The 14,229-nt window shown below is 44.3% G+C and overlaps 2 protein-coding genes across 2 annotated transcripts in view; both read right to left on the reverse strand.

Annotated features, from left to right (window-relative positions):
* The window catches only part of WDR88 (WD repeat domain 88), a 32,884-nt gene extending 24,563 nt beyond the window's left edge, over nucleotides 1-8,321 (reverse strand). Inside the window, exons 1-4 of the mRNA XM_066244122.1 lie at nucleotides 7,869-8,321; nucleotides 4,159-4,269; nucleotides 2,941-3,029; nucleotides 1,119-1,182 (exon numbers count right to left, since the gene is read on the reverse strand). Of these exons, the coding sequence (XP_066100219.1) occupies nucleotides 1,119-1,182; nucleotides 2,941-3,029; nucleotides 4,159-4,269; nucleotides 7,869-8,321 (717 nt within the window). The remainder of the gene's footprint in view (nucleotides 1-1,118; nucleotides 1,183-2,940; nucleotides 3,030-4,158; nucleotides 4,270-7,868) is intronic.
* Nucleotides 8,322-9,108: 787 nt separating this feature from the next.
* GPATCH1 (G-patch domain containing 1) overlaps nucleotides 9,109-14,229 on the reverse strand; it is a 42,754-nt gene continuing 37,633 nt past the window's right edge. The window contains exons 18-20 of the mRNA XM_066243565.1: nucleotides 12,600-12,697; nucleotides 10,736-10,881; nucleotides 9,109-9,351 (exon numbers count right to left, since the gene is read on the reverse strand). Coding sequence (XP_066099662.1) covers nucleotides 9,321-9,351; nucleotides 10,736-10,881; nucleotides 12,600-12,697 — 275 coding nt within the window. The 3' untranslated portion in view covers nucleotides 9,109-9,320. The remainder of the gene's footprint in view (nucleotides 9,352-10,735; nucleotides 10,882-12,599; nucleotides 12,698-14,229) is intronic.

Here is a 14,229-nt window from a genome sequence, read left to right on the forward strand (position 1 = left end):
AAACTCTTTTCATTGTATCATTGTTTTTGACAAAGTGGAAAGAGCCTTAATGTCCTGTACAGGGAATGGTGAAATACAGCATGGCTTATTTGTCCCATGGAATCCACATGTCCATTAAAAAAGATGATGCTGATGTGTGCTTAAATAATACTATGTTGTTAACAGAGCAGACTTGCCTGTGTTCATGCCAACGTGTAAACATAGAAAAAGAGACAGCAAGATGTTAATCATAATCTCTGGGGGTTGTTATAAGGTTGTTGTTGTTTTTTAAATTATGACTTGTGTTTCTAAAAAAATTTTAAAATAAATATAAATTGATCTTTGCACTAAGAGATTTTTTTTTTAAGGAGAGAAAAGAGGCGGAAGGGAGAGGAGAGGTGATGAGGAGCTGCTAGGGGAAGGGAATCAGGGATGGGACAGGAAACCCCGAAGCTGCCTGTACGGGGCCAGAGCTGCGTGGGCACTGGACAGGAGAGAGAGGGGGTGTGGGGGAGGTTTCGATGGGTGGGTGGTGGCCCCACCAAGATGGAGAACAGATCGGGAAGGGCCCAGAACTCATGCTTTAGCCAGGTGGCCTTTTTCTATGGCCTCAGGTCTACTTCCTACTTCATCAAATCCAGACACCGCTTGCCTGACCTGCGGTGGTGCAGTGAATAAAGTGTCGACCTGGAATGCTGAGGTCGCCGGTTCAAAACCCTGGGCTTGCCTGGTCAAGGCACATATGGGAGTTGATGCTTTCTGCTCCTCCCCCCTTTCTCTCTCTCTCTCTCTCTCCTTTAAAACGAATAAATAAATAAATAAATTTTAAAAAAAATCTAGACACCACACGGGGGAAGGGTCTCTTTCCCTCAGTCTGAAAAGCCCTGACACCTTACCCCCCAACCCACCCCCATTCCACTTTTTTCCGTGTATCCGTCCTTCAAGCGGAAGCCCTCCTTCTGCCTGCTCCAGAAAGTTTTCCTTCTCCGATGTCCACCCATATCATCTTGGGTCCCCGAGAAAATTCCTTTTTCCTAGAAGACTGGCTTCTCTTCCCACCCCACGCCCAGCCCAAGGCTCCCTAAGTCCCCATCAAGACCCTGTGCTGCGACATCTCCACTGGGGCAGGGCATACTTACCAGCAGCTTGCCTGTTTCAAGGTCCCAAGTCCTCACTGTTTTATCATAGGATGCTGCAACAATGCTGGAAGTGAAGTGATGAGCACAGGGTCTTTATGTCAGAGATAGTTAGGCATATGTCTTCCCCATAGAGATTTGTGATAATTTAGGACCAAGATTGCAAATAAGACCAGATCTCTCTAAAGATGTTCCATGACCCACCCCTGGAGAGCAGTGGGTTCTCACTGAAAACAGAGAACCCAACGCAAAAGCACTCCAGCACAACTTCTTCCTTCACTCTCCAGCCGTCTACCTCTGTCCTTTCATGTTTAGGGCATTAAAGGTATCATCTCATCTGTTCTATAACTGACCATCTTCTTCTAAGGCAGTGGTTCTCAACCTTTCTAATGCCGTGACCCCACAATACAGTTCCTCATGTTACGGTGACCCCAAACCAAAAAATAATTTTGGTGGCTACTTAATAACTGTAAATTTGCTACAGTTATGATTCGGAATGTAAATACCTGATATGCATTATGTATTTTCCGATGGCTTTAGGCGACCCCGCTGGGGTCACGACCCACAGATTGAGAACCGCTGTTCTAAGGTAATATCTACAATTCACAAGGATTAATCAATCACTTCTGCTCACATATGTAATTTGTGACAGAAAAGAATACTTTAGTACACAGCTCATTTCATTCTGAAATGTTTTATTGGGCATTTAGTAAAATAATAAAAATGCCACCTTTGTCTTGTTATAGTGCATGTTTCCATGACAATCATCGTCTTTTCTATAAGAGAAATTTTCTCTCCCAGGAAGAGATACAAATGGCCAACAGATATATGAAAAGATGCTCAGCTTCATTAGTTATTAGAGAAATGCAAATCAAAACTACAATGAGATACCACCTCACACCTGTTAGATTAGCTATTATCAACAAGACGGGTAATAGCAAATGTTGGAGAGGCTGTGGAGAAAAAGGAACCCTCATTCACTGTTGGTGGGACTGTAAAGTAGTACAACCATTATGGAGGAAAGTATGGTGGTTCCTCAAAAAACTGCAAATAGAACTACCTTATGACCCAGCAATCCCTCTACTGGGTATATACCCCAAAACCTCAGAAACATTGATACGTGAAGACACATGTAGCCCCATGTTCATTGCAGCACTGTTCACAGTGGCCAAGACATGGAAACAACCAAAAAGCCCTTCAACAGAAGACTGGATAAAGAAGATGTGGCACATATACACTATGGAATACTACTCAGCCATAAGAAATGATGACATCAGATCATTTACAGCAAAATGGTGGGATCTTGATAACATTATAAGGAGTGAAATAAGTAAATCAGAAAAAAACAAGAACTACATGATTCCATACATTGGTGGAACATAAAAATGAGACTAAGAGACATGGACAAGAGTGTGGTGGTTACCAGGGGTAGGGGGAGGGAGGACATGGGAGGAAGGGAGGGAGAGAGTTAGGGGGAGGGGGAGGGGCACAGAGAACTAGATAGAGGGTGGCGGAGGACAATCTGACTTTGGGCGAGGGGTACGCAACATAATTTAATGACAAAATAACCTAGACATGTTTTCTTTGAATATATGTACCCTGATTTATTAATGTCATCCCATTACCATTAATAAAAATTTATAAAAAATAAAATAAAATAAATAAAATAAATAAACATAAATTAAAAAAAAAAAAAGAGAGAGAAATTTTCATGAACATGAAATTCCCATGTTGTTTTTACTCTGCTTCCCCCAGAGGGCTGGACACTGGCCTGTCTCCTCACCCTCATTTTTTTCTTGATCTGTGGAAAAGAAGGAAAGGTCACCTTCTGCTGTCAGCCGTGACACTGCACTCTAAAACAGGAGCTTCAGGCCTCTCTTCAAAATCCCGAACAATAGATCCATCTACAGCATCCTGAAGTCAACAGGAGAGAGGGGTAGAGAGCAAGAGGTCACTGAGGCACTGACTGAAGCTGTGAACTGAGTTCCACACAAGCCCTGAGCTGCTCTGCAACCGTGAGGTATTAGAACCACATGGCCCTATGACTCTCGTCCAGCTCAAAAAGGTGAAAGGACATCTGATGACCCAGGATCACATAGCTAGTGGGTCCCAAATGTGACTTAAACCACTTGGACAGTTCCCAAACCCTCCTGCCTAGTCTGCCTGGCCTTGGTACCCACCAACGATACAGAAAGTTATCTGGAGGGTGAGAAGCTATCCTCTACCCAGTTACCTGAACTGGAACCCAGGATCCAGCCTTGACTCATTTCATACTGTCCCTCTCCTGCCCTTAAAGCCAGAACAGATGAAACAACTCAGAACTGACTGTCCTTCCCCATGAGCCCAGCTCCAGCCACAGTCATCTGCTACCTAGTCCCTGAGGAATATTGCCATCCCCCAGCCCTGCTCTTGACTGACCAGCAAAGCCCCGCCCACCAACAGGCTTGCTGGGGTCTGCTGGCTATGCGCAGAAGGCTTCAGAACAGTTCTTGGTGACCACCTCTCTGAGACCTTGTCTGACCATCAGATCCCTGTTCCTGTGCCCCTGCTTCCTGCACCTTGGGGCACTGATTCTCAGGCCTGCCTCTCTCAACATCCCCTAATAAACAAGTCCCAGGCCCGGTCACCTTTCTGTCTGTGACCAGTCAGTCCTGGCCATAACATCTCTGTATATAGAACTCCATTTTCCAAATGACAAGGAGACCTGAAGAGATAACACAGCTCTGTCACCCCAGGTAGGGCCTTGACACAACTGGGACCCTCCAACCAAAGGTGCGAGTTCCCAGTCCAGTGGTCTCCATCTCCTGCTCTCACTGATTCCAAATCAAAGTCTAACAGCAGCTACACCAACCTCACCTCTCTCCAGGGGCTTGACACTAGTGAGGGCCCTCACTTTGCTTCTCCTTCTTAAACTTTGCTCAGCAAGACCTCTCCAAATCTTTGTGATCCTTGAAAGTCTGGAAATTCACCTCTTGCAGACTTTCCACAAGAGGTGACATAGCTTACAAGTTGTTTTGGTTCCTCCTAGCATGGGGTCACCTACCCACAGCTTCACGGTGCAGTCATAGGAGCTACTGAGGAGCTTTGTGTCATCCACACAGAAGTGACAAGAACTCACAATGTGCTGGTGTCCGGTCAGAATTTGAAATGGGATCTGAAAAAATATATAGAGACTAAATGAGATCAGCAGGTTGCAGAATACAAGATCAATATTTTTAAAAACCAGTTATATAAATATTTCCATGCATTCACAATGAACAATCTAGAAAAAAAATTTTAAAAATCTATTTATAAAAGTATCAAAATATAAATAAATTTAACAAAGTGTGTAAAACTTACTCTGAAAATTACAAAACTTTGTTGAAAAAAAAGTTTTAAAACCTAAATAAATGGGAAAACATCCTATGCTCATGGATTAACAGACTTACTATTAAGATGAAAATACCCTCCAAAATGATCTATAGATTCAACACTAACCTATCGAAATCCCAGCTGAAATTGACAAGCTAATTCTAAAATTTATATGGAAACTCAAAAGAAGCAGAATAGCCAAAACAATTTTTAAAAAGAAGGTGGAGGACTCACAATTCCCAATTTCAAAATTTACAACATACAAAGTTACAATAATCAAGACAGTGTAGGACTGGCATAGGATAGACATATAGATTGATGGGATAGACATATAGATTGATGGGATAGACATATAGATTGATGGGATAGGAATGAGATTCCAAAAATAAGCCCTCATGTTTTAGGTCAATTGATTTTTGACAAGGTTGCCAAGAAAATTAAAGATGGAGAGATAAAAAGTCTTTTTTTAAAAACCTTGCTAGGACAAGTGGAGACAGTATTCACATGCAAAAGAATGAAGTTGAGGCCCTGGCCCAGTTAGCTCAGTGGATAGAATGTTGGCCCAGTGTATAAATGTTCTGGGTTCAATTCTCTGTCAGGGCACACAGGAGAAGCGACCATCTGTTTCTCTCCCCCTCCATCTCCCTCTTCTTTTCTTCCCCTTCTCTTTCTCTTCCTCTCCTCAGCCAGTGGCTCTATTGGTTCCAGTGAGAATCATCCTGGGCAAGGGGGAGGTTTTAGTCAATTATTATTGTTTTAATTGTGACATGTGACATTTTCATTGAGCTACACAATCACGTTGAACTCACTATGTAAACACCTCCAAAGTACACTGGTTTTAGTCACTGCTCTCCTCTGTTTATTTTAAATCGTTTTCTTTTACTTGAGTTTTTAAGTTCTCATTCTTTGCTGTTTGCCAGCATGTTCTCCCTGGAGTAACTCTTTCCTCAGAGAGAGGCATCCTTTCTGAGTCTTCACAGCTCAAAAAATGTTTTTCTGTTGCCTTTATTGGGAATCAGCAGTTTGGCCAGGTAGAGAATTCTTAGATCATAAACCTCTCTCTCAGAGTTTTGTAGAACTTCTCAACTTCTGTCACTCTAATGGGTCATAAAAATCTCAGGCCAGAAAATCATCAGCCACCTGAATGTACATCCACAGGAGACTGGTTAGACTCATCGGGGAGCAGCTAGCCAATGGGATACTATCCATAAAAAAATAAATATGGAAGCTATTTCTTCATTGATGTGAAAAGATCTCTGAAATATATTAATATTTTTAAAATTTTAAGGGTACAAAAGAGGGTCTAACATTTGCCTCAGTTTATGGACAAAAGGGGGGCTATACATGTATGTGCTGGTAAATGCATAAAACATCTCTGTAAGAATGCAGAGGAAACTAGAAATATTTGTTGGCTCTCTAGAGGGAAATGGGGTAGTTGGAGGGCAAGGGTGCTAAGGAGACTTTTGTTAAAAAAAAAAACTAAAACCGCCTGACCAGGTGGTACATAGTGGATAGAGCATTGAGCTGGGAAGCTGAGGACCCAGGTTCAAAACCCTGAGGTTGCCGGCTTAAGCGCGGGGTCACTAGCTTGAGTGTGGGATCATAGACAAGACCCCGTGGTTGCTGGCTTGAGTCCAAAGGTCGCTGGCTTGAGCCCAAGGTTGCTGGCTTGAGCAGGGGTCACTGGCTCGGTTAGAGCCCCCCAGTCAAGGCACATATGAAAAAGCAATCAACAAACAATTAAAAGTGCTGCAATTGCGAATTGATGCTTCCCATCCTGTCTCTGTCTCTCACTAGAAAATAAATAAACAAATAAATAAATTAAATTAAATTAAAAGCTGAATTTGAATCTTATGGGTGTTCTTTTCAGAATATAAATTAAATACAATCTCTGTACTCTCCTTTAATTTTACTTTAAAAATCAGAATAAACACAAAGCAGAAGCACGGGTACATACTTTGCTTTTTCTTCAGACTTCCCCATGGAGAGCCGGTGCAGGGGGGTGGGGGTGGGGGGACAGTCAGCCAATGGACAACCCCAGTGTGGACTCTGCTGTGAGGACAGCTGGGGAAGCTCAGATCTCAATCTGACCCCAGGCTTTTCCATCTGTGTGCAGGTCAGTCTTGCTCCTGTCCTTGTGATGAATGCAGGCATTCACCTGGTGTAGGTTAAATTTCTTTCCAATCTTACATTGAACTTCCCCATCTCTTTCCACAAGAGCACTCCAGTCTTCCTCCAGCCCAGGGAAATTTTCTTCCTTGTTTCCTGTTTCTTTCCTCCTCCCTCTCCCTCTTCTCCACCTCTCCTGTGTGTATTGGCTCTTCTGGATCTCTCCAGTAGGCCCCCTTGTCTTTTCTCTCATAATTATTGTTCCTTTATATTTCTTTTTCTGAGTTCTCAGAAAATCCCATGAGCTTGTTTTCTGATTTTTTGTTTCAGTTCTCCCCTCCAATGTTAAAGCCTTCTTGGCCCTGGCTGGTTGGCTCAGTGGTAGAGCGTCGGCCTGGCGTGTAGGAGTCCTGGGTTCGATTCCCGGCCAGGGCACACAGGAGAGGCTTCTCCACCCCTCCCCCTCTCCTTCCTCTCTGTCTCTCTCTTCCCCTCCCGCAGCCTGGGGCTCCATTGGAGCAGGGTTGGCCCGGGCACTGAGGATGGCTCTGTGGCCTCTGCCTCAGGAGCTGGAATGGCTCTGGTTGCAGCAGAGCAATGCCCCAGATCGGCAGAGCATCGCCCCCTGGTGGGCGTGCTGGGTGGATCCCGGTCGGGCGCATGCGGGAGTCTGTCTGACTGCCTCCCTGTTTCCAGCTTCGGAGGGATACACACACACACAAAAAGCCTTCCTGGAGGATTTGGAAATCCTTTCTTATCCGCAAGAATTCTCTGTTCAGAATGTTTCCTCTCTCCAGCTGCCTGTCTCTGTTTTATCAATGCAATGTCTCCCAAATATCACTGAGAATACAGTGTTGTCGGTTCTTACGTTTTTTTATTATTGTTATTCTGTTTTCTGCCGCTTCTGGTGCTGTTTACTGTGGGGGGAGGGCTCCTTCACTGACCAGGAGGTATGCATTTGGGCGAGTCACCAGGGGGACGTTTAAGAGGCTCAGCTGGAGACCCCAGGTCTGGGTTGGGTCAAGGGTAGCCGCCTTGAAACACTGTCCTTACTGCACACCCCACCTCCTTCCCCAGGACAGCCCTGTTTTCCCCAACAGGGAAGGCCGAGCCACCTACAGACACTGCTGAGCCTTTGTCCTCTAGCTGTGCCTCAGGCAGGGAGCTGAGCTTAGGGCTTCACTGCGGGTTCTAGGGAAGCCAAGTCCCCTCTCACAGGTCCCCTCATGGGCTCTAGCCCTCCCCATGTGTAGGCAACAAGCCACTGTCCCCCCCTCCCAGGCCAGTTCTGACCTTGGCGAGGGGCTCCTGGTCGCCCCAAAAATTCTTTTCAGGTATCAGGCGCCTCTCGGGCAGCTCCGGGTCCACGTCTAGGGGGTTGAGGGGGCCCTGCGTCCTGCCCCGCCGTGCCTCCAAAATCGGCAGCTTTATGCGGCGAAGGGACTTGATCAGGGTCATCCAGGGCCCAAATGAGTCATGGGTGGCTGAGACCAAGCGCCGCTGCACACTACAGTCTTGGGTGGCTGACTTCCCATCCTTTTTCGGGTATTTTGAGGAGCTGGAGTCGCACGGTTGCTGGGAGGCCATCTCGGAGCCCCGCCTGCCAGTGACCGGCACCCAGGCCTGGCTACAAACGGTGGTACTGCGCGCACGCGCACCCCACGTCCAGCGCCCAACCCCTGAGTCCCACTCGCCCACCCTGTCCTCCTCCCCTAGGGGCCCAGCAATCTCGCTGCTCACTCTCATAGCAGAACATATTAACCCAAGAAAAACGGGTTTTGAGTTCCGTGAGGCCCCATCCTCGTGACCTTGCTTTGGGTCTTCCTGGCTCTCTCCCCAAAAACAATCTCCGTATGTCCTCTTCCTATGTAGGGGCTCCCGGTCAACAGAGAAATGGTCAATAAATTAGAGAATAGGCGCTGGATGAATTAAGATGCAGCTATTAGAGGAGGTTACACTCAATCTGTTAAGAGCAGGGCTACTCGGGTAGCAGTCCCCACCCCTAGAAAAAGACTGGACAGATATCACAAACCATCAAGGCTTGTCATCTCTGGGTGGGTAAAAGTGCTTTTCTCCCTTTCTCTTTCTAAAATTGTTCTGATCTTTTTAAAATGTTACTTTGATAATGTACAAAATTACTTTTGTACAAGGTCACATTAGGGCAGATAAGGCATTCACAGAGCAGGGAGCCAGGAGTGGGGGTGGGTGCATACTCTCCCTCTCTTGGTCTCAGTGCCTATGATACACTGGTGACATCTACCCTGAGTGGCTGAGGCCACCTGCCAGGTTCCTGGCATTGGGCAGTCCACTAGACTTATGGCTGCCACCATCAACCAGATGGGAGGAGCCAAACCCCAGAGAGAAAAACTGTAGGAGTGAAAGGGAAGGACCAGCTCCCTCCTCTACCAGTCCACAGGTGAGTCCCGCTGTCCTTATCTGGACCTGGCTTTCTTCATAAAAGTTTCAGGAAATAAAAAGAAGAAGAAAAAAAACAAGGAGGAAATAGAAAAATTCCATTTTAATTAAACTGTACAGTCTGATTTTTTTCCTTGACATTAACTGAAGTTAAAAATAGAAACCAATTTCTGCAACCTTCCAAGGCAGCCTTTGAAATGTCAAGGTTTAAAAAATTATGTTACAGCATGAATTTACATATAAATACAATCTGTACAATGTATTAACTAAGCAGTTAACAAGCTTCCATCATGAAGATCTGGTTTTGGGACAGACCAGGGCAGAATTCAATTACTGCCTCCTTAGTGGAAGACATTTTAACCTAGAAGAGGAAATAAAAGGGAGAGAAGAAAAGTTAGATATGAAATAAAAAACCAGACAGCTCAATTTTACTAATGCCTCACTATTCTACAACACTGGGATGGAGGGGTTCATTTTCATCGCTGCTAGCTTCCTCACCCTAATACAACTGGCTCTCCATTTGAAGAAAAGTTAGGTGCCTACCCCTATGCTATTTGAGAAAAACAAAAACAAAACTATAAAAGCATGATTATAGTGTATAGACAGATATGAAACCTTGGGATGGGAAGGCCTTTAAGACAAAAATTAAAACATACCAACAAAGAGAATTGGTAAAACTGAGTGCACCAACAATTAAAGCTTCTATACAACAAAGATAGTTAAGATCATATGATAGGCAATACACTAAAACACAAAGAATTAATATCCAGAATTATTATATTTTCATTCCTAAAAACCAGTAAAACAATCTAAAGAAAACAGAATACTATGCAAGGGACATGAGCAAGCTAGAGCCCATGGCAAAGGCTGAGACACAGGAAAAGACGAGCAACCTCATTAATAATCCAGAAAATGCAAATTACAATGAGATGCCATTCTTCATCCATCATACTGGCAAATATTTTGTAACGTTTATATCTGATGTAATAAGAAGGTGCTCTCCAATTGTAAACTGATACAGCTACTTTTGAAAATAACTGGGCAGTATTTATACATTCTAAATGTTCATACCATACTTATGCTACATAAAATTATATAATTTATATTAAAAATGTGTAACAATGTGTGCGTACACTTTATGTGTGGTTGTGCAAAAAATTCTTCAAAGTTACAGATGAAACTGACAGAGGTTCCTATGGGAAAAGGAGAAGTTTGGGGAATTGGTCAAGGACCACTTTAAGTTTTCTCTGAAGGTATGAATTTTCACAACAATAACACATTCACATATTACTAATCCAATTAAAAATTAACCTTTTAAAAACTCTATTTAATACACTATTTCTGACATTTGCCTCTAAGCAAATACATCAAGATTTTAATGAGCCCTTGAAAGGGTCCTGAAAGCCGCAGGCCCCTATCGCCCTCCCATCCCCCACCACCTGCCTGCCCCATCTCCTCCCATCCTCCATCGCTCCCCATCCCCCATCGCCTCCCATCCCCCATTGCCTCCCATCCCTCATCGCCTGCCAACCCCCACCATCAGCAGGCCCCCCATCGCCCCCCAGCCCCCATCGCCCCATCCCCCACCGCCTGCCTGCCACATCGCCCCCAGCCCCCATCGCCCCCCATCCCCCATCGCCTCCCATCCCCCATCGCCTGCCTGCCACATCGCCTCCCATCCCTCATCTCCTGCCATCCCCCACCATCGGCAGGCCCCCCATTGCCCCCCAGCCCCCATCGCTCACCGTTGCAGCAGTCCCTCGGGTGACACATCTGCAGTGCCTTCTGCACTCTCGCTGTCACTGCTGTCAGTGCTCCCAGAACTACTGCTTTTCTCTGACTTTTTATTCTTTTGCTTGCCTTTGTGTTTATGCTTCCGGTGTTTCTTTTTCTTAAAAATAAAAAAGTTGCTGGTACACACTCGGGCACACTCACTCACACAGGGTTTCCTTCCCTAATTCAGTACAGTGATAGGCTAATGCGGCATTCAATTGCTGGAGTCATTCAAAAACAAAAACAAAACCTCATTTGGAGTAAGCTTTAGTTCATTTTTATTGATTGATTGATTTTAGAGAGAGAGAAGCACTGATTTGTTGTTCTACTTATTTATGCACTCATTGCCTAATTCTTTTATGTACCCTGACCAGGGATCAAACCCACACCTTGGAGTAGTGGGATAACGCTTTAACCAACTGAGCTACCCAGCCAGGACTGGAATGAGCTTTAGCCTCGTATGGGACAGACCAGGGACACACAGCTGTGCACACTCTTCACTGTGCAACACTCACAGACTTGATCCTCTAGGGACAGGCATAGCAAACCAAGCAGATACAGGCAGGACACTGTCTTGACACTTAGCCCCCATCTTATCCAAGGTGACCCCTGCTACTTCCTGTGAATCTGACTGGTCCATTTTGTTAGGCATATGTGATAAACTATACATCAAGATGGCAAACACCCTGGAAATGCACAAAGAAGAAACTAGTAGAAAGTCAGAGAATAACAGATACACTGGTTAGAAACAAATGAACTCAGTTTTTGAACCTGTCAGCATCAGTCTTTTTCCTTTCTCTACAAGAGACTTACCTCATCGTCTATACTCAGAAATCCTTTCTTCTGATAGCCAATAAGGGAGCTGTCTACTGCCCAGACCACTTTGTACCCAACACTGTTAACTGAATCAAAAGCCTGTGCCTAACTGAAAAGAAGACATGGACGATGAAATGAGGGATGTCCACAGCGAACACACAACTAATAATTCCAGTTTTCTTAACTTCAAATGCAAGCTATGGACCAATGTCTCCATGTAATGATGACAAAGTAGTTGAGAAATGTTCAAAATAATACCTTCATTTAATATCGAATGAATAATCAAAAAACACTTTCATTATTTAATACTCAACCATTATTCAAAAATACATAAATATCCTTTTTCCTATTTTTTAATGCTCACAAATTAAAAAATTTTAAGTACAACTAAACAAATCATTTTGTCTGAAAGAAAAACAAAGTTTCTGAAAATCAAGGGTTTACTTTTTTTTTTTAGCAAGAGAGAGAGAGATAGGGACAGACAGGAAGGGAGAGAGATGAGAAGTATTAATTCTTTGTTGTGACACCTAATGCTTTCTCATAATGGCCTTGACTGGGGGGCTTCAGCTGAGCCAGTGATCCCTTGCTTAAGCCAGTGACCTTTAGGTTCAAGCCAGTGACCTTTGGGCTCAAGCCAGTGACCATGGGATCATGTCTATGATCCCACGCTCAAGCTGGCAACCCCACGCTCAAGCCTGTGAGCCCATGCTCAAGCCAGATAAGCCTGCACTCAAGCCTGCACTCAAGCTGGCAACCTTGGGGGTTCAAAACCTGGGTCCTCTGTGTCCCAAGCCAATGCTCTATCCATTCCGCTACTGCCTGGTCAGGCTTGAGGGTTTAAATTGAATGTCTAGTCTACACTTCTGTCAAGGTGTCGAAAAGCCCCCATGCCCCCATCTTGGTCACAAGATACTCTCTTCCACAGGCTTCATGTGTGGCCCCTGGAGGCTTGTCTGGATTACAGAAACAAGAGCAACAGACCCCACACTCTTGATCCTGGGACACCCAGAAGTGACTCACCTTCTCTTTCTTCCGTCTGTGCTCTTTCTTGGTCTTGTGTTTGTCTTTGTTCTTTTTATGTTTCTCTTTTTGAGGAGCCTCAAGTTTCTGACGAGCATCTGAAACACAAATGCAGTAAACACATGAACTATATATAGGGGAAAATAAAGGCTAAATTATTGACTTAGGAATCTGCCTTAGACGGAATGTTTAACAGTAAGGCACAACGCCCGCCCTGCCTCACTGATATACAAATGGATTAGCACAGCAGTGTTTCTGGTTTCTTTGGATATAGTCCCAGAAGAGGAATCGCTGGGTCGTAAGGCAGTTCCAGTTTTTAATTTCTTGATGTAATTCTACACTGCTTTCCACAGTGGCTGCACCAATCTGCATTTCCTCCAACAGTGCACAGGGTTCCCTTTTTTCCACATCCTCGCCAGCACTTGTAGTTCGTGGATTTATTGATGACAGCCATTCTGACAAGTGTGAGGTGATAGCTCATTGTGCTTTAATTTGCATTTTTCGATGAACATATGCATCCCAATGTTCACTGCAGTGTTATTTACAATAACATGGCATGCCAAGACATGAGGGCAGCCCGAGTGTCCGTAAGATGAGTGGGTAAAAAAGCTGTGGTACATTTACACAGTGGGACACTACTTGGTTGTAAAAAAAAAGAAGGACCATTTACCCTTTGTGACACCATGGGTGGACCAGGATATCATTATGCTCAGTGAAATAAGCCAGTCAGAAAAAGGAAAGTACCATATGATTTCACTTACATGTAGAATCTAATGAACAAAATAAACTTACAAACAAAATAGAAACACTCACAGAGAGAGAGAACAGATTGACAGCTGTTAAAGGGGAAGGGGGTTGGAGGCTGGGTGAAAAAGGTGAAGGGATTAAACCAAGAAGAAGAAGCTCACAGAAACAGACAACAGTGTGGTGATTGTAGGAGGGAAAGCGGGTTGTGGGGAGGTAGGAGAGTAGGCCAAAGTGGGGGTGAATGGTCATGAAAGGAACTTGGGATGGTGTACACGTAATGCAGTATACAGAGATGCATTATGGAATGGTACACCTAAAGACTATGTAATTTTATTAACCAATGTCACCCCAATAAATTCAATTCAAATGGATTAGCACATCATGTGTTAGCTCTATATTTAGAAGCTGCCAGAAATGTACACACAAGACCTGTGTGATCCAACCAGTATCTTGCCAGATGAAGATAAAGTCATACGAGAATGCCCACAACACCTTTGTAATTTAACATCCTTAGGTAAGCTCACAATTTGAACCTCAGCTGTGTCACCAGCTCTGTGATGTTTAGCACCTTGCTTAACCTTGTCAAGTCTCAGTTTCCCCTTCCATGAAACAAGGATAAGAAGAATCTCTATCTTCTTAGGCACAGAGAGGATAAGACGGGACCACGCACACAAATCCCGTAGCCTAGCATCTGGCACAGAAATGTCAGCTCCTCTCACATTGTCCACCCATCATAAAAGCACATCAAGATGAATTTGTCTTATAAGTGGAAACACTAAAAAACTAGCATCAGAGCAACATAGTATATGTAATCATTAAAATGACAAGTTACAGGCACCTAAATTCTCCACCTCCAAATCTGACGAAAATCTTTTCACAAGTC

This window comes from Saccopteryx bilineata, chromosome 9, assembly GCF_036850765.1.
Source record: "Saccopteryx bilineata isolate mSacBil1 chromosome 9, mSacBil1_pri_phased_curated, whole genome shotgun sequence".
NCBI classification, from domain to species: Eukaryota; Metazoa; Chordata; class Mammalia; order Chiroptera; family Emballonuridae; genus Saccopteryx; species Saccopteryx bilineata.